We start from the raw sequence: 26894 nt of genomic DNA, 5'->3' as shown, positions 1-26894 counted from the left end.
CACTTTAAAATATACTTTTAAATGACACTTGTGACTGACATAATGCCCAATGAAGTGACTGTTTTTGGTATAAAGTATTATAAGATATATTATAGTAAATATTTAATAAATATACCAAAAGCCCTTGAACATAATTTAGACCATAAACAAGTCAAAACTCTATTATTATTATTATTATTATTATTATTATTATTATTATTATTATTATTGTTATAAGATAGAAGAGTTGTAGTTGACTGAATCATATTTGATTTTTATTAAAGGGCCAATATCAACTGACGTTTCAGTCTCACCCTAACATGAATGTGATCTATATCTGACCCGAAAGTAGATGATGGTCGCCGCCACCATGACGCCGACACTCTGCAGCAGGTCGCCGACCACGTGGATGAACGCGGCGCGGACGCTGGTGTTGCCGTGGCCACTGAGGAGCGTGTGAGAGTGACCGTGAGAGACGGGACTCTGACCGTCCTCGTCGATCTGGTGGTAGCCGCTGCCGTGAGCGTGGAAGGTGGTGGAGTGATGGAGGATGTAGGCCATGCTGCAGAGAGAAAAAAGGGGTGTTTTATTGACTGCCTTGCTCAAAGGCACACAGGAAACGACTGCGTTCACGTTAAAGTCTGCATAAAAATGCATGTTTGCATTCCAGAAATACAATATGCAGTATTTCTCCTTTAAGGGATGAATACGGAAGCCAAGAAGAGCCCTGGTGCAATACTTTTAATTATTTATTATCTCAAGTTAATTATCTCACTATCTCAGGGTCATTAACTTGTTTTCTTGAGATAAAACTTGTAACCTTGAGGCAACAACCTTTTCTGTTTTGTGAAAAGGAAATCTTTATCTTTCTCAAGAAACAAAAACAATTGGGATAATTAACCCGTTATCATGAAAAAAAATCCCTCTGTAATCCTGATAAAAATACATTATTTCAAGGTAACCTTAAAAAAATTATTTAAAATGTCTTGCAACCACTTCATGGCTTCCATAGGTGACAAAATAAGAAAAAATATAAAATAGTTTGACATTGAAGAAGTAGAATAGTAGAAAGTACAAATACGTTATTTGACAAAGGAACAAAAAGTGGAGTTTTTACAAATATTTGTTTCATACAAATATTTTAAAAATTATTTGTTTTCGGGGAAGAAAAAAACAAAAAAACATGTCAAATACCAGCGCGCAGGTCGGTTACATCACTATCTTAGTCTCTGTCCTCTGCTCTGCTGGTACGTCTATCAGCAGGTCTCAGTGAGGGGAGTCACATCCACCTGCTACATGATGCACATTTCCTAATTTGGACATCACTCCCGGAGTTGGGGGTGTTCCCCAGAGATAAAGCTGAACTACTGACACACGCTTCATGAACATTTATCATAACACTTTAATTTTCTAAAATTAAAAGCCTTATAAAAACAAAAACAGGATTTTTAAGCCTCTTTCCACCTTTATTCAAATACAAATACGAATGATTTTGCTGCCTCAACAAATACAGATACAAATACAAATATTGGGCCATCTGCACATCCCTAGTAGAAAGTATGACAGTGAAGGAAAAACTAAATCGTAACGTCACCCAGAAACCAAAATTCCAAGAAGTAATTTAGTCTTATAATTGCATTTTAAATGTAATCATAAAATAATTAATATGGTCGTTTTAATTACAATCAATAAATAATTTCCAATTTTTAACAAGTTATTTTTTATTGATTTCACAATTCAGAAATAATCACCTGAGATAATTACTTTAGTTTTTGCATTTAACACTTTTTAAAACAGGACCACCATAAGATTAAATGTACTGTATTACCACTCTGAAAGGTACTCACATGATATTGACAATGACGGCACAACCAGAGGTGACTAACATCACATGACCATCAATCTCATAGTCGTTGCGCACAATCCTCTCGATGGCTAAATAGACCAGAGCCCCCGTAACAATCCAGATGGACATGACTGAGACTAATGCTCCCAGAATCTCTGTGGAGACAAGAGAAGAAGCCAAAGCATAAATCTTCATCACTTCATCATAGTTATAGAGTTCATCACACACAGTACAAGACAGCACATCTCTGTTTGAAGTTCTATAATCAACCACATGCCTCAGAGACAACAGAGCTTCAACATCAAATACTATTCAGACAGAAGTCAAGACTATAAATTAACCACATAGACTCATTCACTGCCCCCATTCAAGTAAATGAGAGGCTGCGTCAGGACGCCCAGTCCTGACGCAGCCAGTCTGTAGGATTTAGTGGCATCTAGTGGTGAGGTTGCAGATTGCAACCATCTGAATACCCCTCCCCTTCCAAGCGTGTAGGAGAACCTACGGTGGCCGTGAAAGTCGTGAAAAACGTGAAAGTCTCTCTCTAGAATCAGTGTCTGGTTTGTCTGTTCTGGGCTACTGTAGAAAGATGGCGGGCTCTGTGGAAGAGGACCTGCTCCCTATGTAGATATAAAGGCTCATTCTAAGGTAATGAAAACACAATGATTCTTAATTTCAGGTGATTATACACTAATTTAAACATACTTATGAATATTATATTCCATTTCTGCCGAGTTACACTAGATGCTGCTAAATTCTACGTACTGCACCTTTAATATGAATTACTCATCACTCTACATATACCGTAGTTATACAGTATGTTCACTTTTTATAGGTTTAAAGAAAAGGTCTTTCTAGACTGAAATTGTGGCATCATCAAAATTCATACATTTTTGCAAAATCTATCTGCAGATAGTTGTTTGATACATGGAGGACTTCAGCATTCTTCAGCATTAGTTAAAAATACTGTTTGTTTTGATAAGTGAAACACGTCAAAGTTAAATTGAGAGGAAATTATGTCACAAATCACAGCTTGTATTTTTTTTTACAAATTTTGTGAAATGAGCAGCTGGTTAACTCACAAATCCACTCAATAACACTGAAACCAGGTTTAAGGTTCTCCACACAGTAGAGCTGTTAGCTCCACACTGCGCCAACTGAGGAAAACAATGCTAACAGCCACAGATGTAGATGTGTCGATGCTGCCACCTTCAGGCAAAGAAAGTAAGAAAGTAAGCTAGCTGCTGCAGTTTGAACATGGCTGCCACTTACTGAAAAAGGAAAAAACTACACTTATAAAACTCATCGCCTGCATTTGGCACAATCAAAACTACCTTTGAATGGCACAGGTTGGACTGAAACTTCAGCATGCAAACTCCACACAGAAAAGAACAGGTTTGCACCAGTCTTCTCCTATTCAGTGACTCTTAATTTATATATAAATGAATAAATATACTAAATTGTTCATCCAAACATCCATCCATCTGCCTCTCCTCTTTCCTCTCTCCATCCATCCACTCAGAGGAATCTTATCTCTCGTCCTGACCTGATCTGTGCCAACCAAAGTTCATGGTTTTGGTGGGCGGTCTGGAGGAGATCCACAGGGAGAACAGGCTCACCATCATACTGCCAAAGTCTGTCAGGAGGTGGGCAGCGTCCGTCATGATGGCCAGGCTGTGGGCCAGGTAGCCTCCTACAGGGAGTCAGAAAACAACTTGATCAACTTGATTGTGAGAAATCTTCCTCACTAATCCTGTGATCCACTGTCTAAGTATACACAACTGTTACATTACTGCTATAAAAGTAATATTATATAATAATAACAAATATTAGTAGTAACTGTTTTAAGGTTTATAAAGGGACGTTCAGCTATCGTCATTAAATTGCATCGACAGGTGAATCTTAAGTAAATCTTACTCCATCTTTCTCTCCAGACACTGAAGACTAGTTTGTTTGTTTTTATGGTAGTTCTATGGTACATTAATTATTTAATGATCTAATGAATATGGTAATTGGAAAAAAACAGACTTTGAAAACTTGCTTATAAGGAGTGTGCCACCAACTGTGAGACAATCTTCTGAGCAATAACACCCTCAACATTTAATCACATCTATTTTAGCCATTTAAAGGTTAATAAAGCCTGTAATTTAGTGCAGCTGGAAACCATAATACATATATATGTATTAACACTGAGACCTTCTTTTTCTGAATAATACATCGGGCAGAAAAGATGTGATATTCTTTCATATCATGACAAACATCTCGGCGATCAGCCATGAATCACCATTTTATGCTTTTATGAAATAAGTTTTGTAATTTTTAAAAAAGAGAATCTTTGTATCTGATTTGTTTTACAGAGAAATTTGGAATTACTGATTGCATGAACCACAAACATATGGAAGTTTATTCATGACAAAAATATTGAGTGAGCACAAAACAAATTCAATCAACAATCAATTAGCAGAAATAGACTGAGACCACAGAACAAGTTTTTAGCACAAATACATTGTTAAAAATCTGGTTCACACTTCTTTCTGCATTAGTTTATGTTAATTTATGTCAGATTTTTGCCTGTGAACAAGTGGTCACAGTGGGAAGAAGCTTGATGTTACTTTACAAACTACTAAAACTGAGGGTTAACTTTAAAGATGAAGAGAGGAAAGGAAGCTGTACTGCTCACTCAAATGTTGTCACACCAATCATTTTGTGTCCTCAAAACATCTATCATTGTCATGATTCTGTCCTTTTTTGGGCTCAAAGGCTGTTTTTCTCATACAGTACAAACTGTCCCTGTGTGCTCCCAAATTGTATCTCACAGCCTGTTAGTCACAATCAAGCAGCAATGCAGAAACACCTGAAAGTGCCACCGACGTCCGCCAGATGCTCCAACTGACTCCCATTGAAAACCTGTCAGCTTCTCTCTAGAAATACTGTGTGATTTTAAATTGCTGTTTGTTTCATTGTTGCTGTTTTTGTGTGGACCGTAAAAAGACTAGCGACTACTCTGTGGAAGCTAACAGTAAAGAATAAAGAAATTCTTAAATTTGTTTGTGCTCACTCCATTTTTTGTGCTAAAAAACTTCCACATCAGCTTCCAGCTTCTACAAAACAGGCTTCTCTGATGCTTGATGTAAACTCTGTTGTGGTAAAACTTAATAAAAACCCAGACTCAACAAACAGCTATCCCTCATCTGCCTGGGGGAAAGATCACAAAGCTTCCTCTGACAAATGACTGTCAGCACTATTAGCTATTACTACTCTTGATGTCCATGAGGGAAAACTGTCAGTGCCTCTAAAAAGCTCTGGGAATGAGAAGTCTGCTGCAGCTGCTATACTTAAAACAACAGCTCTTGCTTCATCCCTAAAATGTCAGTTTCATCCATCTAACAAATTCATTTGATTTCATGTAGTCAGAATATCTGAGAAGGTTGTGTCTAATCATTGTCTATGTCAAATACTTTTTGGTTTTTCAAAGACTCTCATAGTTGATGGTATGGAGGGTAAATATGAATAAACTCAATGTTCCCACAATTTTAGTTGTTTAATATCTAATTTATAAGCTTTAAACACATTACAAAAATAAAGACAAATTCATAGCACATAGCATTTAAAGTGAACATATTCTGCACATTTCCAGCTCTATATTTATATTCTGGGGCTCTACTGGAATATCTTTTCATGATTTACAGTTAAAATTTCCTTATTTATCTTCTACTGGTCATTTATGCAGCCCCTCAGTTCAGCCTCTGTCTCAAACAGGCCGTTTTAGCTCCTGTCTCTTTAAGGCCCCGCCTCCTGATGAGCCCACTCTGTTCTGATTGGTCAGCTTCAGGAAGCTTCCTCTGGCTCTTGAGGCTACGTAAACAAACTAAAGTAGCAGGATTTCACTTCTTTTTCTCCTTCTTTACTACAAATGTCAACTTCTCAAATACATCTGTACATGTTCGAGCCAAAATCTGATCCAAAATATGCAAAGCAGCAACAAAGGCTACAGATGGATGGCCATTTGTGGGCATGTGAAGATAGATTTTGTCGGTATTATAAGTGATAAAATGGGTGGTTGTTTTGACTCTTGTATTTGAAAATTCACATTATTGAGATTTTGATTATGTATTAGAAAATACGCTTTCAAACAATATCAGTTCTGTAAGCAAGAAACACAAAGGTCTGACCTTCTGTTTTTTCTCTTTAATCCCTGATGTTTGAACTTCTAAACTTATACCTATGACCTCGCCAATCATGAAGACGAGGCAGACGGCTGAAGCGATGTAGAGTTTCTTCTGGGCCAGCAGCCTGTCCACACTGTCCTCACATGCCAAGGCTTTGGTGCGGTGGCAGTGGACGCCGACGGGTCGTTTGAGCTCGATGGCACCAGACACGTCGCCGTTCTTAAAAGGGAAGTCGGGATACTGCTCTTTGGAGTCTGGAAAGGCGCTGCAGGGGTACAAAGGAAGGTATGTGTGAATGAAGACAGAGATGGTCAATCACTTTCATTTATGAAGTTTTTTAAAGCCCCTATAAGTGAAATAAGATTGAACCTTCCTGTCTATAGTAATGGTATCAAGATCGACAATGTGGCTAATTTTCTATTTCCATTTTCTACAGAAGTACGACTGCCAAGTGTTGGTACGGTCGCTCTCTAATCTTTAAACCTGCATTAACTGATTTTTGGCCACTTGGGGGCAGCATATCACATAATCACATATTGTATGATCACCTTTTAAATTGATATGTTGATCTTGTTAGGAAACAGTTGCTTATTTCCACATTACAGAGTAACATTATCATTCATTTTTCATTTGTTTCTGTCCACCTTTTTTCTCTCTAACAACTGAAATATCTGGCTCTTTAGCTGCTAAATGCTCCACTATGTTCACCAGCTAGTCTACAGCTAACTGTGTCTGTTTGCCGTTTGGTGCTGAGCAGGTAGTGTACAGTGGCTTTTTTGAGCTTTTTCTCTGAAAACAGCTGCCTGCTGTGGCCCAAAACGACGCTATGAGAGCGCTGAGAGTGAACCAGAACAGTAAAGTCGCAGCCGGACGGATAAACAAAGCAGGATCTGTAGGCAAGGGACAAGATTTTGGGATTGGAAACATCTAGTTTCCGTTTCCATCCTGGCAGTTTCTACAGGAACATGCTTTGGTTGTATGCAGGTCCATTTGGGGAGTGAAATAGGTGGAATGCATTGGTAGAAATGTTGTCTGGACCTATGCTCCAGATTGGGATGCTATGAATCCCAACCTCACACCTTGTGCTCTTATTGGCTGGGAGCTACACACCCACAGCAAAATAATTAAAAAAAATATGAAAATACAGGCAGAGGGCAGAGTCTCTGCAGATAAATACACCACACACTTCTAGTGGGTCATAAGTGATGATTGAGAAGGATTACGAGTCGATACATTGTTTGTAGTAGAAAATTGTATTTTTCTACACAATTTCAGGTCGGGTTACTCAACGTCAGACCAGTGTCAACTTCTGGCAGGCTGTATCGGAATACAGATGTTTGTTCACCCTGTAATAGCAACAAATCTTCATTTTAATAGATGTTTAGTGAATAGATTTTCTGAGTAAATACGGCAGCAGAGCTGACAAAGTGTACAACAGTACTCAGTGTTCACTAAAGTGGAAAAGTTGTAAGACAGTTCATCAGTTCAGACAGTAAAGAACTAAACTAAAATCATTTAATGCTGATGCTGAGGTGAAGCTTTCAGTATCTGGTCAGATCATAATAGACTCGTCCTCTTTACAACACTCAACATTGTTTTCTATGTTATGTTTGTATGTAAAATTGACTTGACTATACGCATTATCTTAAAATACTAAATTCAGTGCATCTGCTGGCACCCAAAAGCATCGATTTAGAGGTCAAGAGATGCTTTGACATCCAGGTTACAAATAACCATTATTTCAAAGGCATTTAAATTAATATATTACAGTGTAATTAAGTCCTAATTAGTCTGAACCCTTATTTATATCCTGGTTTACATGCTGCTATGCTGTGGTGTAATATCCGTACTGTACATTGCTCCTTGGAGATAATTGTTGTAAACAATGTAATCTCTCTCAGATCTTTGTTCCTCTTTTTTAATTTAATTTTCAACTTAATTTATTGTAAATTTGTTTCTTTTATTTATCTGATTGAGTTCAATGCACAATAATTCCAGTGTGCCTGTGCAAATGCCAGTAAAGTCTCTTGAATCTTGAATCTAGTTGTTGAAATAATAATAATTAAAATGCTGTTGAAACAACATTTATACCTGTGTAACGTCTAAAACATTTAGTCCAGTTTTAAGATGTCAACTCACCAAGTCAATGTCCTCTGAGTTTTACACAGACATGAAATGAAAATCTCATAGATAATTCCCATTTCCTGTTGTGATTCAAGAACAATATGGCTGACCTGCACCTTTACTACCACTAATTTTACAAAATATATCACTAATAGTTAATAATACATTATTTCTGTTCTGTTCTGATGTCAACTACAGTGTTATTAGTTTTTTTTTTTTTTCCATAAATATAGTTTGTTTTCTATCAAACAGCATCATTTTATTGTCTGGTTACAGTGATTGAATCATAAATAATATAGTGTTGAACCCTGAGATTACACATGTACACAATACTTCAGCTGTGACACGACATACACTGACCTGGATTTTAATCATGAGAACAAAACAAAATGCTGACTTCTCCGTTTTCCTCACACACACACACACACACACACACACACACACACACACTCAGGTCGCTGTTCTTGCCGTGTGCAGTGAGGGGGAGCTGCTGCGATGATGCGGCTAATGAGGTGGAAAAAAACTAATTTGGGCTCACTTGAGATAACCAAACACACACACACACACACACACATACTCACACTTTATGTCACACACCTCATATAGGAGATTGCCAGTGGTCCGTGATTAGACTTTATCACACACACACACACACACACACACACACACACACACCACGTGCGTCTTAGGGGATGTCCAAGCTGAAAAGAATCAGCCAAGTGGAAAACAGATTCTCTTCAATTATACCACTGGGACATAAGAGCAAACACTCCCCAAACACACACACACACACCTACATACAACACAGATACACACTCAAACTAGAGCTCTGAAGCCTTCAGGGAACATTATGTTCAAATATAAACGTCTAAAAAGATTTGGACAAAATATCCTCAACACGTGTGCAATCCAACATGTCTGCCGTAAATTCTACTTTTATGAAGCTCATATATTTTCAGGTTTTTGTTGACAATGTCAGAAAGGTGATAACTCTACTAAATATATAAGCTTCATAAAAGTAGAATTTATGTCAGAGTTGTATTAGATTGCGCAGGTGTTCCTAATAAAATGCTCACTGAATGTAGTTTTGATTTTACTGTACTGTCTTTCACTACCAGGGAGAAACAAAGTCTGTAATTTTCAAATAATCCACTAATCGGTTTCTAGTAATTTGCTGAAATGTGTTAATATGAGTTTATCTCTGCGTGTGATTATATTTCATGGTAGGTAAGCTGTACTTTCCTGTAGCAACACTGCGGCTGTAACGATGAATGACTGAAACACTGAGCACTAATTACTGACAAGCTCAAAGCTCTTCCTGCCAAAACTCCTTTAATACCTGTGCTGTTAAATCTCCTCTAATGAGAAATGAGAGGTGATATAATGTCACGTAAAGTCAAGTTAGATGAAAGTGAGCCAAATATGTTCGCAGTTTGAGAGCTATTACTTTTTTCCTTCTGACAGTCTGAAATGTTAAAAATTATAAAAGGATGTTCTTATTTGACTGTATGTTAGGGAGAGAGCCCAGTATTTGTATTTGTATCTGTATTTGTTGAGGCAGCAAAATTATTTGTATTTGTATTCGAATAAAAGTGGAAAGAGGCTTAAAAAATCCTGTTTTTGTTTTTATTACGCTTTTAATTTTAGAAAATTAAAGTGTTACAATAAGTGTTCATGAAGCTTGTTCTTCCAACTCCCGGAGTGATGTCCAAATTAGGAAATGTGCGTCATGTACAGCCTGGTCGCCAGAATAAAACATTGGCACTGTACGTTTCTGCAAACCACAGAAACGTTGAATATCTACGTTTCAACATGTGAAAACACGTAGCATATTAACATTTCAACAAAACGTATCATCTCAACATTTCTAAAGTGACGTAGTTCACATGTGATCTATATGAGTTGATCTTTCCTATATAGGAGGAGGAGGAGCAGTTGGATGGTTAGTAAGTTTGTTGGAAAGTTGGAAATCAGTAGAGAAGCCGGTTCGAGACCACCTCGAAACCGAAACCAATGTCTGCTTCCTGTTTCAACTGACACTAGCAGGTGTTTTTAGCGAGACGTCAGGAGAAAACCGGCTTTTTTTAGTGAGACATGCTACGTTTGTAGAAATGTTGATATGATACGTAATTCACGTGTTGAAACGTAGATATTCAATGTTTCTGTGGTTTGCAGAAACGTTCAATGCCGACGTTTTCTTCTAGCGACTGGGTTGTCATGTAGCAGGTGGATGTGACTCCCCTCACTGAGACCTGCTGATAGACGTCACAGCGGAGCAGAGGAGAGACACTGAGATAGTGATGTCATGGTTTATTTTTCTTCCTGAAAACAAATAATTTTTGAAATTATTTGTATGAAACAAATATTTGTAAAAAAACCCCAAAAACACTATTTGTGCTTTGTGTTGGGGCACACCCCTACTGTATATGTTAGATAATCCACTCAGATTTAACACTTTGCAGAAGCAGCTATCCTCTGTTTCACACTTTCTTATTTAAATAGTCGGTGAGTTGTGTTGGTTGGAGCTGCAGATTACAGCTTTACAGTTATTGTTGTTGCATTACGGCTCATATTTATTCTTAATGTCTAACAGAGTCAAAGGTGGTTTGAGCAGCAGCAGCATCCTGCAACATCAGCGTTTCGAGTGCTCGGTCAGCAGAATAACAACGAGTGAGCACATATTTAGTCTCCTAAATGTTATGAATATTAGATTTAATTTTGGGAAAGGGTTCATCTGTTAGTCAGTCGATACCCTGCAGGGCAGGTGTGCTCTGTTTGTTGACTCTCAGCGGTGTAGAGACCTGAGGGGATGTTCAGTGATCTGTGAAAGGATGAGATACAAGACGTGTCCACTGAAAGAGCCTTTAATTACAGCTGCATTCTGCTGTATCAGAGCACCGTACAGCAGGTTTTGTAGCTGACGTATCAAAGCCTGCAGTGAGACGGTATCGCTGCAGAGCAGAATTAAACAACGTCGTGTCTTTTGAGGAGATGAGCGTCGGTTCAGCTGCTTCAACAGACCAGACAGAGTGACGATAACCATCTGATCATCATCTTACGCTTGTTGTTTTAGCTCCTGTGAGGATGTTTTTGTAGCCTGATAATCACTGAATTACCCTTCATGTTTGGGAGTTATGTTGCCTTGCAGTGACTGGAACAGTTAGTGTATTTAATGTCAGTCTAAGAGATAAATATGTTTTCTTTTTACATCTTAAACCTCTTATAATGTGTTTTTATGTCTTCAGTAAAGCATCTTGCTTGTTGTTTAAAGGTGCTTTACAAATAAACCTGCATTTCCTTTCTTGCCTCTCAATTATGGAGACTTGAAGTGTTTAATATTAAATAAATAAATCAGTGAGACATTATGAGATAAATATGAATACATGCCGATAAAATCTATAATATAAGCATGAAACGTTCCTGCTTCTTTTCACAATAACAGAGCAGATCATTTTCATTTTAAAATCTTCTTTTTCAGTTTGTTTTCATTTTTTGATTTTTTGATTTTTTCATGTGATCAGCTGTTTTAGGTATTTATTTTAATATTGAACACTTTGAGTCTCCTGAAACAACGACTTGTACAGCAGCTGGTCTGATCTCATCCACTCCTGTCGCAAGTTTTAATTTGCTATTTTTCTCTTATTTTGTGTGTTTTTGGGGCCATTTGTCTGTTGCTGTTTTTTACTATGTTTTTGGCTCTTTCAAAGGAAGATAAGACTCCTGATCTCTGATTGGTTGTTTTTCCAACAGCCATGAATGAACCTCGAACAGGAAGAACTTAAACAGTGTCAATAGGTTTTATATATATATATATATATATATATATATATATATATATATATATATATACATATATATATATATATGGAGATGTGGAAAACCTTAAGTAAGTCCGTCCTTGTACCTAAACTACATTTATTTGGAAAACATGAAATCACAACAAACATTAGATCTTGATTGTGAGAATATTACACCACCAGATATTGAACTGGTGAGAGAAGTCCATAAAGAGCCTGACTGGTTTCACTGGACCAGACTCCCATTAACCTACAGACAGTTTCACTACAGCCCAGTAAACAAGCAGCAGGGTGAAATCATAAAGACAGATCAATAAATAATGATGAAATTCATTTGTTTTTATCAGAATCAGCTGAAAGCATCATTTATATAACTGCTGCTTATGTTGCTTCTGCTGTATAAAGCAACTCTTTGCTGACTGATACAGTACGAACTTGTTATTTCAGCTTTAGTCAGGAGTTGAGTTTGGATTCAAACCTCCACATGTCTCGTGTGTTCAAGACAACATTTATTGGTGCATATTGATGAATCTCTGCTGTTAACTGCACCTTCATGTTGAAGCTCCTCACTCACAGGTGATTAGTCGAGTTAATTTAAACTAGAGCTGAAACGATCCGTTGATTAAATCAATTAGCTGATCAACAGAGAATTAATCGACAACCATTATTGATAACTGATAATCGCTTTAGTTGTTTTTCAAGTAAAACTGCAGAACATTAGTTGGTTCATCTTCTTAAATGTGAAGATTTATTCGCTTTTCTCTCTTTTTCTTTGGGTTTGGTGACATTTTTCACAATATTCTGACACTTTTTATTTCTCATCTCTCAGGAAACCAGGAGGAAGAGAGAGAATGACTCTGCAATTAAAGAACGTTATGATGACAGTATATTTATGCATCTTAATCACTTAACTCATAAATTGAGAAAATAATCAGCAAATTATTCAATAATGGAAACAACTGTTAGTTGCAGCTTCATTAAACCTTCTTCTCTTCTATCAGTGAGTCCTGCAGAGCTGCAAATCTGCTGACGTCATCAAATCAAACTGCAGCCAGAAAATCAGAAACATCATCAACAGTCTGAACATGAACACAGAAAACATCTGAAGATCAAATGTTTGTGTCTGTGTTCATTTTTCAGATGTTGTTTGTTTCTATGAATCGTCCTTAATTAATAGTTTATATGTTGTAACTAATGACTGTAATAATGTTTAATAAACATATTGATCTCTTATATTATAAGAGATATATTTTGGGTTGGCAGGTTGTGGTCCGTGTTTATCCATCATGACTCTTAGATTTGTCTTTTTTAGAGGATCAGCAATTAGTTGATTAATTGATTAGTCAACCAGTCAACAGTTCTGATAATTGATTGATCATTGAAGTCATTTTTCAGTAAACTTCACTGGTTCCAGCTTCTCAGATGTGAATATTTGATGGTTTCGCTGGTCGTCTATCTCATCTTTTGGGTTTTTGACTGAAGATGTCGTCTTGGTCTCTGACATTTTATAGATAAATTATTGATCAATTTATCAACAAAAAAAAATCAGTGGATGAATGAATAGTGAGATGAATCATTAGTTACAGGCCTGGTGTTTTCAGCTCGTTAGTTCCTCTCTAACAGAACTGATTGATCATCTTCAGAGGAAAAGCAGCACAACCAAACCTGAAACTTTCATAAAGGATTTATTGACATTAATAATTATTGATGAGTCTCTTAATGTTGCTGATGGCTGATTAGAAAGTGAGAAACTCTTTTGACCCTTTATTGATGACTATTAATGACTCAACAGTCAGGGAGAACTAGAGAGCTGTTCCCATCGATAAAACTGATCTATAAAGAATTATTAAACCTTTAGTTACACTTTATAAAGCTTTTCATAAACGGATTCTTGTTTTTGATGTTTGTTCTGCGGATTCGATCAGAAACGAAGTGAATTTACAGTATTTATGATAAAGGATCGACGTCACCGCGCTGCCAGCTGGGACTGAAAGCTACACGCACGCATACACAGGCGCGCGCGCACATACACGCGCACACGCACGGTGCAAATGGTGCATGAAATACCAAATGTAGTGCCATATGTACCTCTCTCTCTCTCTCTTTAATAAACTCCATTTCTATTTGTCTTTATTTTATTATTTACATATAAATCAGTAAATTAATATTTATCAGGATGAACTGGATATTTATCTGGACTGTTAGTGGATTAAATATCATCACTGAGGCCTTTCAGCCTGATATTATTAATAAATGTTTCTCTTCTTTGCTTCGTGTAAAATTTCTAACAGCTGACATCTTTTTTTTTTTTTTTTTTTTTTTTTTGCTCAAATCGCCTTAAAAAACGGACATAAACAGCTTTAAAAGTGTTGATCAGTTCAGTCTGAGCTCTCCTGAGATCGATATATAAATATATGAGATCATTAACGCGGTTATTGATCAGATGGATGAAATCAGATGCATCACGAGGCCTAAAGACGATCAGATTTAAAATGGTTAAAAAAAAAAATCACTCCGACATGATGATGAATATTATTATTTAAATTCAAAGCTTGAGCGAATTTACTATAATAAAAAAAAAAAAAAAATGATTTTATTATAGTTTATATTTATTATGTTTTAAACCTCCAGGTGTGTTTCTGCAGCAGCAAACAAAGCTGCTTCCTTCTTATTAATTAATTAATTTATTTATTTTACTGAGCAGAAGAAATATTATTCATTTGTGATTTTTTTTTTTTTTTTTTGGTGACGAAAAAAAAAGCCGAATATTTTCAAGTCTCTTATTTTATTGTTTTTATTTGACAAGATCTTTAAATATTATTTTGAACCAGATTATTTTTTACATTTTTATGACCATAAATCCAGATTTTAGACGTATAATATTTCCTTCAGATGTAGATAAATCAAATGTTGCAGCAGGATCCTGACATAAGGACACACTGTTTTAATAATTACAGGCCAAAGAATTTTTTTTTTTTTTTTTAAATAGCCTATAATTTTCTTACACACACATGAAGTTGCTGTGGTTCCGTACAGGTGAATGTCTCCATGTGACCGTGCAGGAGCTGCTGCTGCTGCTGCTGCTGCCTCTCTAATGACAGATGATGAGTTTTTAGCATTGCTCAGTGAACTGGGCCCCGGGGCCATTTGTCACAGGCTGTCCAGAAACAAGCCAAGCATGGAAATGAATTTGTTCATTCACATAAAACAGCCCGCAAGAGCGTCCGCCTGCTTAACATGCAGCACAGTAACAACTGCTCCCAACACATAATCACAATGATTAGAACAGAGATCGTGAGATTCACTTTCTCACTACATAGAATCACAGAAAAGCAGATTCGCTTCCTTCTTAAAGCTTCTGTCACTTTCTGTAAACTTGATTAAATAGTTGATCTCATTATTATTATTTTTTTTAAATGCATAAACTTATCACAGCAACACGCAGCTCTTCATGCAGCTGCAGTTAAATGAAACGTGTCCTCACCTCTGTAGTTTGAGAGAATACATTTTAGCATTCTTCTCGTGTATCAGGTGAGATTTCTCCGAATTTGCAGCGTTAGTATCCATGTGTTCAGCCTGCAGTCGGTGTCCAGTCTGCTTTTAAAAGGAAAGAATTAAAGGTGTGGTGTGTTGTTGTTTTTTTTCCTTTAGGAGGATGCTGCAGGTGAGAATCGACAGGTCCTGATGTTCACTCGACGCGGGGAAAAGTCAGCCGAGACCTCGTAGTGAGCAGCACTGAGACTTCACAACAAAACGCACAAAAAAAAAATCCTTCATTGCGGTTGTTGGGAGGCAGGAGGAGGAAACCACATGCGGGATGTCTGAGGGAGGTTTTTTTTTTTTTTTTTTTAAATTTGGTTGGAGTTGTAGCCTCAGACATGCAGCAGCAGCAGCAGCAGCAGATCTTCACACTGCAGCTGCTGTCTGTTCAACGCTGCAGCCACGAGCTCTAATAGGACATTCATCATCATCAATATCAACCAAAATCAATTCATACACAGAAACACACATGTGCGCGAGCTTTATGTCGTTTTTACTCATACAGATTACAACAATAATATGGAAAAAATACTTTAAAATGATATATGTTAAATAATATTTAACAGATTTATTGTCTACAGACTACAGTTTGTTTTCATTTCACTGCACAATCTGACGCTGACACAGTTTTATTTTATGTATCAGGTTAAAAAAGATAAATGATTTTCATCATACATCATATCTGCCTTTATGTCACTTATATTGACATCAGTTTGATTTAATGTAAAAAGCTGAGCAGATTTACAGGAAAAGATATACAGACGTTTATCACAGATCAGTCTTAAGAGAATTTAAAAGATAAAAAATAATATTTGTCTGTCTCTAAAAAGATAAACATGCATGTCCATCTAAAAATGCATAAAGATACTAAAAGATGAATTATAGAATACTTAAAATTTTCAAAAGATTAACAGAATTGTGTCCATCCAACAAGATAAACATATTCATGTCAAGATTAAATATAGGCCTAAATAGATAGATAGATAGATAGATAGATAGATAGATAGATAGATAGATAGATAGATAGTTGTGTAAGTTGAATATTGGACCATGATTGACTTCAATCTAGTTGTGATGTCACAAATCATGCTTGTAGTCCCGCCCCCTTAAAAATTGGATTTTTAATGAGCTCAGAGAAACTTTCCTCCCTCAGCAGATGAATGTGAAAACAAACTCTGCACATACATCATTCTGCACAGAGAAGAAGAACAAACATCCAACTGAAGGAACAAGAAGGAAAAAACATCTGTCTTAAGGATTTTAACGGATCAATTATACCTTTTTTGTAAAAAATAAATAAATAAATAAAACAACAACAATAAAACAAATCAGACACACATTATTGTTCCAAACAAAGTATTTTTAAATTTTATTTGTGATTCCCAACCTTTATGGTTTGTGACCCCTTAAAATGAAGCAAATTCTACATGAGGCCCTCGTCACACGCAAATGACTTATTTTGTTTTATTTCAATAACTTATAGAGGCTCGAGGAGATAAAACACAGTAATTCTTAATAAATAACGCAAATATTTGAGGAAAGTTTGAAAAAGATGTCAGAAATATGCTCTTTTTTTCTGTTGTCCTATCCCGTCTTATCATTTTGCGACCCCTCAGATAGATCCAGTGAACCTTTATAGGGGTCCCGACCCCCAGGTTGGGAACCACAATGTGATACATGTCTGTACATTTAATTTTTCATTTTTCCTGACTACATTAAATGCACCGCCAGTTTACGCGTCCTGACGTCATGACGCTTCCAGTGTTTGGTTTCCGCGCCGCGCCGAGACGACATGGAAACAAGCAGCAGTGACACGAAACCGGAGGAGCAGCAGCAGCCAGACGATGGCATGGAGGCGGACAGGTCGATGTCCAGGTCCGACAGGTAAAGTACAGACTATGAAACGTCTGTGGCGCGGCTGTGAACGTCGCTCCGCCGCGAATAAACAGGCCGTGTCGGCGAGCTGACGCAGCTAGCCGGCTAGCTCCCGTCCCACGCATTGTTTGTGAGCGTGGCTGTAAATGAAGACGCTGACATACACACACACACGCGAGACATTTAATTTTAACCACATTAAACCAACAATAAAGTGTTTGAGACTGAATCCTTTTATATCTGTAAGAAGTCTGTTGAAACGTACATCTTTGTGAAAGCTAGCTATCCTCTCTCAGCGCTTTTAACGGTCCGGTCCAGCTTCAGGGAGACTTCACGCCAGACTTCACTGAAAAAATGACGATTTATGCACAACCGCTCGTTATTGAAGCTTTATAACGGACATAACGTCATTTAACGTCGTATCAATACGGCTCGATTAATTCGGCATGACTACACATCACCCATCACCCTCAATTACCTTCACCCTGCCTTGTGAGAGCATATTCTGGTGGGAAAAAACCCGACAACAATGAGCGAGACAACCGACTAGTTTAGACAGGAAATTGAAGCGAGTTTTGCACATCGTCAACCAGCTCATTCATAACACGTAGCACTAAGGATGCGCAGAGGGATCAGGTGTCTGTCTGACCTGGATGTGTGTGTGTGAATCAGGATAGCTGCCAACACGTGCCCACTCAGGTTATTTGTGCTTTAATACAGTATTACATCACCCACGAGGATTATGTAGAACTGGGCACAAAAGGAGAAATGTAGACAATTGAAGCATTTATCCTTCACTCATGCATAAATCATTTGCTGCTTTTTTTGTTGTAGGCAGATATTTAAGTATTAGCTTTTCCATTTTCCTCTCTAAATACTAATGAGGGCACTTGCTGCGCAGATAAACACACTTTTAATATTTAAAAATGCAAAATCAGTAGGTGAAATAGGATTTGAGCATTTGCATTATTGCAGCAGGTTAAGAAATAAATTATTACTTCAATAATTTACACAAATCAGTTGGAGGAAAGCTTATATTTACAGTACAAACAGTAATTTTGTCTAAAGTTGCTTATATTGTTTGGGTTCATCATCTTGTTCAAGGACACTTTGACGTGCAGACGGGGAGGGATGGTGGGGATTGATCCACCAACCCCACAATTAATGGCGTCTTCTGCTCCACCACCTGAGCTTCTACAGCTGCCCGATTACACCCGATCCGCCCGCCGCACTTTCTCTCATTAGACTGTGCAGAAGTAGACGCTGAAGGGCAGCGGGAAGTTTAGATAAGCATCTTATCTAAATGAAGTCATGCCCAGTGAGAAACCAGCACACTAAACTCATTTGTAAAAGGATAAGATAAGGATAATTAGAATTAAATTTAACCTGATATTCTCCAAATACAGGACAGAATAGGACACAGAGATTATAGTAATAGGAACTGGAGACTTTAAGGCTGCAACTAATGATTATTTTCATTATCTGTCAGTTGTTTTCTTGATTAATCGATTCGTTTTTTTGGTCCATAAATGATCAGAAAATGGTGAAAAAGTCCAAGATGACGTCCTCAAATGTCTTGTTTTTTGTCCACAACCCAAAGATATTCAGTTTACTGTCACAGAGGACTAAATAAACCAAAAAATATTCACATTTAAGAAGCTGGAATCAGAGAATTTGGACATTTTCTATTCAAAAAGTGACTCAAAACGATAGGAGACTTGTCACAAAGTATTTCAGCCAAGTGATGACAGCCTTACTCATGTGAACGGTGACCCCCCCCCCCATCGTGTGCCGAGCTGCGTCCAGGGCAGCGGTGTGATTTCCTGGGGAGTGTTGGCAAGTTCCTCCTTCCTCCCCCTCAACCACACCGACAGCAGGAACTTCACTGTGGAGAGTTCAGAGCGAGACACCAGAGAGAACAGACTCCCTCTCATCTCTCTGCAGGACAGACTGTCTGCAGGTCCTCACAAAGCCAATTATTTAAATATCGTAGCAATTAGCTGCTCATATATGGCTTCATAAATGTGATTTAGATGTGTTTTATTCAGAAATAAGCTGATTTTTATAGCATTTAAAACATTTTTTTGGTCGTAATTTGCTTTTTAAATTTCAGACTTTCTTGTATTAAGCTTTGTGGAACCTGTAGATATCTTGTGTTTACTAAAATGTCTATTGGAGCAGCAGCACGGGGGTCAACTATGAGCTAACAAGGCATCTCTGATGGCAACAAGCAAACACACAAAATAAATAAATATGACAATAAGCAACCAGTCACAGGGATTAGATTAGAGCTGCAACCATTGATCGTTTTAAGTCATTTTCTCTGATTCCAGCTTCTCAAATATGATTATTTTCTGGTTTATTTAGTCTTCTAGGATAGTAAACTGAATATCTATCATACATTCATTAGATCAGATCAGAGCTGCAACTAACCATTATTTTCTCAATTAATCGTTTGGTTTATCAGATATTATAAAATTGTGAAAAACTGCCGTTCATAGCTTCTTACAGCTGTGTGACGACTTCATTTCAAATGACTTTTATATCTGTTGAAGGAAAACAGAAAATCTTCACATCTAAGAATCTGGAACCAAAGAATATTTGGCATTTTTGACGCAAATGATGACTTGATTATCAAAATAGTTTCTGATTAATTTTCTAATCGCTCTGGATCAGATCCATATCTGATCAATTCTGTAGTAAAATCTGCAAATATGATGTTATGTAAGTTTATATTAGTTAAGATGAAATTAAAGTATTGCACCGCAGACGTCTGTCATCTTTCTGTCTTTCAGCGGGAGTGGAGATGATTCTCTGGACGGTTTACCGAAACACGTTCCCCGCTGCCCTTTGACCCCTTCCTTATCGCCACGGAAACGGACCACGAGCCAATCAAAGACAGAGCCTCCGCTGCTGAGGACCAATAAAAGGACCATCTACACCGCCGGCAGACCGCCGTGGTACAACGTCACCGGGACGACCTTCAAAGAGGCCTTCGTCATCGGTGAGAGAACATCCAACATCACAGAATGAGATGTAGTCCAGGTGATACGTGAAAATTATGTTCACTTTCTCATAAAAGCATGAAACTTGGCAAACTTGTACAGTTTGGGTACCTGAACATTTTCAGAAACGGAGCCATCGCAAAAACACTTTGTGGCGGCCATGGCGGCCATTTTGCTTTCCACCCATAAGCGGATTACGTATTTTGCACCAAATCACCTGAACCAGACATGATAACACAGAAAAGGTGATGTCTACCCACATGTTCTGATGGTCAAGGATTACAATGATACCATATACAACATCATAAACTGTTCAGGTGAATAGTTAACCCCTTAACATCCACCCTTTTTATAGAATTATTGGCCAAATACCCAAATGGAAAAGCTTCTAACAGAAGAACTGTGAGGCCATGATGCCTGTATCAGGCTTCATTCGACATCTTCTAGTTTCTGGAAATGTGTTTGTTTAGCATGCAGCTAAAACACAAACAAAACTACATCAGTTCAAATAAGTGAGTCATATTCGAATAACAATAATTAGGACATGCTTTATGCCACAACTATGCAGAACACCATAAACCCTCTACATCTTGTCAACTAGGGAGTTTTTAGTTTGTGGTGTCCCCGAACCTCTCCAATCAACATATGTACAATACAATAATATATATATATATATATATAATATATAATATAATATATATATATATATATATATATATATATATATATATATATAAAACTAGTATTACAATTTTTTAAAACTACAATAAATGTAAAAAATGCTCAGGCATTATTTTTGAGCGCTCTGGCGTCACTACAGGCGTTTTTACAGCATCTTGCTGATCAGCACAGTAAAATATCCGCCTCAGGACGAGCAGCAGTAAAATGAAGCGTGACAGAGAAGCTGTGTGTGTGTGTGTGTGTGTGTGTTTGATGTTCCGTGGTTAAACACATCAGATTGGCATGAGTGGGAATACGTGGGGGTCGGGGGGGGAGGTGGGTGGACATTATCTTTAGTAGGCAATCTGTTATTGTCAATAGGTCGCAATGACTGGTTACAATTTCACACTCGGCTGTACTGAGGTCGATGAGGCTCCGGCTTTAAAAGGACCAGACTGTGTAAAAGCAGGAGAACTGGACACAGCAAAGCTGCATTAAAGGTCAACAGAAAATAAAGAGAAAGGAGTGAAAGACGGATAAACAATGAGGAGTATTAGAGTTAAAAAAAAGGAGCTAAGGGGAGGGTTTAGAAGATGCAGAGATGGCAAAAAACGCCTGAACAAAAGGAGAAGTGAAGAAGAGGTGAAGTGAGGACAGCAAAAACAACACAGTGAAGCGTCATAGATACCAAAGGTTGTTTGCTATCTCTTCAGTCTGGTTTTATTGCTAATAGAAAAGGTTTTATCTGCCGTAGCAGCTCGTTTCATTGGCCGAGCTTCACTTGCTGGGTGGCAGACTTTAAAATCTGTCATTTATGCTGAATCAATAAGCTTTGAGCTCCTTTTTTAATGTATGAATTTACAAGTGAGAACTAGTATTTCTACAAGCCTTTTCCAGAGCTGTAATCATGTGTAGAAACGGGCTTCTTCCTCCCAGTCAGCAGTTTTGACCTTGATAAGTTTTACCTGAGCAGAAAAATCCCAGTCCAACATTTCACTGGGAGTTGTTTATACCACAGAAGTAGCTCCGTAGGCTATTTCTGCTCCTGCACACACACACACACACATATGCACTACACACACGACTCTTCCTAGGAAATGCATCCTGTTTTTCACCCTCTTGCCAGCCAACAAGCTCGTAGTCTTGGCCCGGTTCCCAGAGATGGTGGTCCTGAGGGATTGCTGTTGTGGTCTGTAACCCAGGAGGTCAAGAGAGAGAGAGGAAAGCAGCGCTCCACACTAGCTTTTGTTTTACATCACTGGCACTAAACTACGACACGTTTTTTTTTTTTTTGACTTCAGAAATATGGTTGCACTCACATATTTTCTGCAGTGCCAAGCAAGAAGAGAGAGCTGAAAGGAAGAGTTAATAAACCCGACAGAACGTTAATCACCAAACATTTGACTAATTTATCAAGCAAAAGTAGCTGCTCTAATGTTAGATATGGTCTTTTCTCTGTTTTATATGATTTAAACTCAAATATCTTTGAGACAACATCGTTTTTTTTGTTTTTTTTCAAAGTTGTGATGTTGCTATTTTTTTTCCACATTGACAAGAGGCTGAACTGAGGAGCTGCATAAAGGGCCAGTAGAGGATAAATAAGGAATTTAATTTAATAACTGTAAATCATGCAAAGATATTCCAGTAGAGCTCCAGTATAAAGATATAGAACTGGAAATGATGATGCATGATGCGTCTCTTCAATTGTTTCAGTTTTTCAAGCAAAACCGCCAAATGTTTGACGGTTCCTGCTTCTCAAAATGTGAAGATTTACTGTTTTTCCTTTAAATATATGACAGTTAATTGAACATTTCAGAGTGTTAGACATCACGGTGGCCTCTGAGAAACTGTGAAAATCATTGTTTTCAGTATTTTTAAATGATTACTAGACTAATCAAGAACATAATCAGCAGATAAATTAATCATGAAAACAATCGTTAGTTGCAACTCTGAGACGATTCCATTTTTTTGTAGGTGGTTTTGGTGGATATATTACATAATCTGGTCAGAAGAAAATATGTTTAATTTCTGTGACCAATGGTAAAAGGAAGAAAACAACAGCAGCAGCGTTCATGAGAGTTCATTAAAGTGGCAGAACTGACGTGGTTCTACTTCCTGAGCGGCTGCAGTGCAGCAGCAGCAGCAGCAGATACGACTGACAGCTGCAGGTGTGAGGTGGTCGTGTTCCTCTATAAGAGAACCATCCTGAATCTGTCACCGTCTACAGCTTGTGATCTATTCCAATTTTTCACAGACAGTTTTTTAGATGTGAGAAGGAGGAACAAACTCACCAGGGAAGCAGAATCAACATCAGTGAGGTGAAATCTCCAACATTGTAGTTGTTGTTGTCAACAACCCCTGCTGTCATTACGCACTAGAGTTAATTAGTCTGATTGAGTGTCTTGGCCTGAAGCAGCATGTTGGTGTCCCTGCTAACACCAGGGGGCGCACCTGACCTGGTCATCACTGACTCCGCCCCCCATCATCAACCTACAGGTGTCTGATTTGACACATTTGACCGTCCCGTCATCCCGAAGTAAACCTAAGCGTCCCGTTGACTGAGCCATCATGACCTCCAGCACATCACCTGCCCAGCTTCTGCATCAGTGGTTGAACTGGTGGAGCTCTACAGTAGATCTCTGAGCAGCGTCTGTGATCTTCTTGCTCTTGTCAAGACACGTGAGGTCAATTTTTCACGCTCTGCTCCCCGGTTCAGTCATGACCTGCAGGAAAATAAAAGCAGCTGGACGCTTCCCGGATCGACGCTCTGGGCTCGCTGTCCATTAACTGGCCTTCCGTGAACATCAAAGGACTCCAAATCCCTTAAAGATGCTCAGAGTTCTAATTAAACCTAATTAATAACAATCCTGGCAACCCTCTCTGCCTCCTCCTGTCATCGACCCTCAGTCTCAGCCTCCTGATCCCCCAAACCGTCAACCTCTCACTTCAAACTGGTAGTGTCCCACCTGCTCTCGAGGTCCAAGTCATCCGCCCCCTCCTCAAGAAGCCCACCATGGACCCACAAGTTCTTGCTAGCAGTTGCATCTCCAACCTGTCTTTCCTGTCCACGGTGTTTGGAGAAGGTGGTTCCTGCTGAGCTTCAGGACCACTGCTCGCAGCACTGAAACAGCAACCCATTTAGTTCATTTTCATGTATCAGCGCCCAGGTTCATCAAATTTAAAAAAAAAAATTTAATTTGTAAAATACTGAGCGTGTTATCAACACTTAGTCGGATGGCGGACACTAAAACTGAAGGTGTCTGCAGCAGCAGCAGAGTGAGACGTCTTTCCTCCCTCCTGCTCTCTGCTGTAAACACACGGAGCTGTTAGCGAGCAGCTGCTCTCGTGTCTCTCTGGGTCTCGTTGCTCAGGCCTGGCGAGCAGAACACTGGCAGAAACCCTGCATTCAGGAAGCTGCAACCACCAAATACGTCTCATTTTTGCTTGAAAAATTATTGCTAATATGATTATTTGATTAATAAAATAGTTGCTGATTCATTTTCTCTGATGATCAGCTTTTAAATTAGTTGATTGACTGGAAATTATCATTATTTTTATTTTTTTTACTATTTTGATAAGTGATACATCATTTAAGTCGTGTTTTGACGAAAAATGCCAAAATTTTCTGGTATTAATTTCTCAAATGTGAGGATTTAATGTTTTTTATTTCTCTGTGAATCACTGTTAATGAAGCATCTTCTGTTTGATTGATCTGCGTCAGTGACGGTGTTGTTGTGGTTCTCGGTGTTTCCCCGCCACAGGTCTGTGTGGAGGAAGTGCTTCTGGGAAAACCACAGTTGCCAATAAGATCATTGAAGCGCTGGATGTTCCCTGGGTGGTTCTGCTCTCCATGGACTCTTTCTACAAGGTACAAAAACCCAGCTGACAGTAAAAGTAAAGCTTCATTTAAAATGTAAATAAGAGCTTTGATTAATTTAGCATTTTAGCATTTTTACTTATGACAACAATAAAAACTCTGTAATCTGTCAGATCAGTCACTCAGCATTTTAAACTCACTGTTCCACAATAATTAATCAGCCTTTGATTTTAAAATAATGCGCCTAGTTGGTGTAAATTAAACATTAAATTGATGTAAAGCCTTGTAGACAGCAGGACATTCGTGCTGATTTCAGCATAAGGAGTAAAAGCCCCTGACCGACTGAACGCTTCATATCCGTTATATATCGCTCTCCTCTGAGAACAGACGTCGATGCTTCGCTCTGCTCACTGAATCCGAGAGCCGTTATGTCTCTGTGGATGAAATGAAATAAGTAGGGAGGGATAATTAATCCTTCACATAGTTAGATTTAAATTTCTGATGTTTTATACACAGTTTTCACCACCAGCAGAATGAAGAGTTTTTGGTAGCAGCATCTTTATTTTGAACGCAGCATTGAGCCTCCTTTAAATTAAATTTTACAGATGAGGAAGTAAACTTTCACAAGCTGTGTGTTCAGTAGACGACAGTAAAGGGTATCAGGACAAATATAGATAGAAAGATCGAGATAACATGCAAGTATTGTAGGAGATGCTAAACTAAATGTCTCATTTAGTCATTTTTGTATGAAATGTATGTTAAGAAACCAACCATGGTTTACTCATGATTACACCCTGTCGTCGTTTACTGTTTGTGTTTGTTTGTGTCTCAGGTGTTGAATAAAGAGGAGCAGGAGCTCGCAGCCAAAAACGAGTATAACTTCGACCATCCTGACGCCTTTGACTTTGAGCTGCTGGTCACCGTCCTCAGAAAGCTGAAGAAAGGAAAAAGCATCAAAGTCCCGGTTTACGACTTCACGTCTCACTGCAGACGCAAAGAATGGGTAAAAGACTTTCTCACTAACTGAGCCGACTGTTTGCTAACTGCTGTTTTTAGATGGGATTTGTTTGTTCCGGACCGTTTGAATGAGGCGTCACAACCTATAAAAACCAAGTTGCTGTTGACAGAGTTTACAGTGTGTGTTTTCCCAGTTCTCAACGCAAACTGCAGCGTGAATAAGCAACTCAAGCTGCTTGTTGGTGGATGTGAACATTAGATTTTGTGTTCTTACAGGACCTGGTGGTTGCATTACTCTAATTGTCTACCTGTGTTGTCTGTTATGTTTACTTAAATGTTAAAAAATGTGCACTTTTCAGATTATTAAGACTAAAAAAATTAGTGAATGTTGGTGATAATAAGTCTTAATAAGTTTTTATGGCTGTTTCATGCACATTTCCAGGTCTATATTTATATTCTGGGGCTCTACTGGAATATCTTTGCATGATTTACAGTTAAAAGTTCCTTATTAATCTTCTACTGGTCCTTTATGCAGCCCCTCAGTTCAGCCTCTGTCTGAAACAGGCCGTTTTAGCTCCTGTCTCTTTAAGGCCCGCCTCCTGATGAGCCCACTCTGTTCTGATTGGTCAGCTTCAGGAAGCTTCCTCAGGCTCCGGAGGCTACGTAAACAAACTATAGCAGCAGGATTTCACTTCTTTTTCTTGTTCTTTACTCAAAACATAAACTTCTCAAACCCATCTGTACACGTTGGAGCTGAATCTGATCTAAAATATGTGAGTGAACGACGTGAACGACACACGGAAACAACCTTAGCAACAAAGATGCAAACAATCTGGCATCACTTTGATGAGGAAGTGGAGGTCACTTTACAAACAAAGCGTTCAGAGCAGGTTGAAGCCCTGAGTTTTGACTTGAAGGCAGCATCGGACTTTATAACTTCTGGTCCTCTTTAAGCAGAATTTCACCGTATCGTCAGGATGATCATTTAATCCTATAAAAAACAACAATACTGTCGCTGCTTCTTAATCAGATGGAGCAGAATTCATCATCCAATCTGTATTGATTCAATATTTCTGTTGCTTTAATTATAGTTAAAAAACTGAGACCTTTTGTAAGAGTTAATCT

General features: G+C 38.1%; 2 protein-coding genes across 3 annotated transcripts in view; one reads left to right on the top strand and one right to left on the bottom strand.

Annotated features, from left to right (window-relative positions):
- slc30a2 (solute carrier family 30 member 2) overlaps positions 1–26894 on the bottom strand; it is a 45107-nt gene that overhangs the window by 5804 nt on the left and 12409 nt on the right. Inside the window, exons 3-7 of one of the 2 annotated variants that reach the window (XM_042391413.1) lie at positions 15400–15509; positions 6048–6259; positions 3372–3518; positions 1827–1980; positions 322–541 (exon numbers count right to left, since the gene is read on the bottom strand). In XM_042391413.1, the coding sequence (XP_042247347.1) occupies positions 322–541; positions 1827–1980; positions 3372–3518; positions 6048–6259; positions 15400–15482 (816 nt within the window). In that variant the 5' untranslated portion in view covers positions 15483–15509. The remainder of the gene's footprint in view (positions 1–321; positions 542–1826; positions 1981–3371; positions 3519–6047; positions 6260–15399; positions 15510–26894) is intronic. The other variant, XM_042391414.1, reaches the window with a different exon arrangement.
- Positions 17193–26894, top strand: part of si:ch211-243j20.2 (uridine-cytidine kinase-like 1) — a 30940-nt gene continuing 21238 nt past the window's right edge. The window contains exons 1-4 of the mRNA XM_042391412.1: positions 17193–17339; positions 20126–20334; positions 24757–24863; positions 25645–25815. Of these exons, the coding sequence (XP_042247346.1) occupies positions 17248–17339; positions 20126–20334; positions 24757–24863; positions 25645–25815 (579 nt within the window). The 5' untranslated portion in view covers positions 17193–17247. The remainder of the gene's footprint in view (positions 17340–20125; positions 20335–24756; positions 24864–25644; positions 25816–26894) is intronic.

The sequence above is a fragment of the Thunnus maccoyii genome, chromosome 17 (assembly GCF_910596095.1).
Source record: "Thunnus maccoyii chromosome 17, fThuMac1.1, whole genome shotgun sequence".
NCBI lineage: Eukaryota > Metazoa > Chordata > Actinopteri > Scombriformes > Scombridae > Thunnus > Thunnus maccoyii.
The sequence above is the reverse complement of the archived record's forward strand: the minus strand, read 5'-3'. Positions and strand labels throughout refer to the sequence as shown.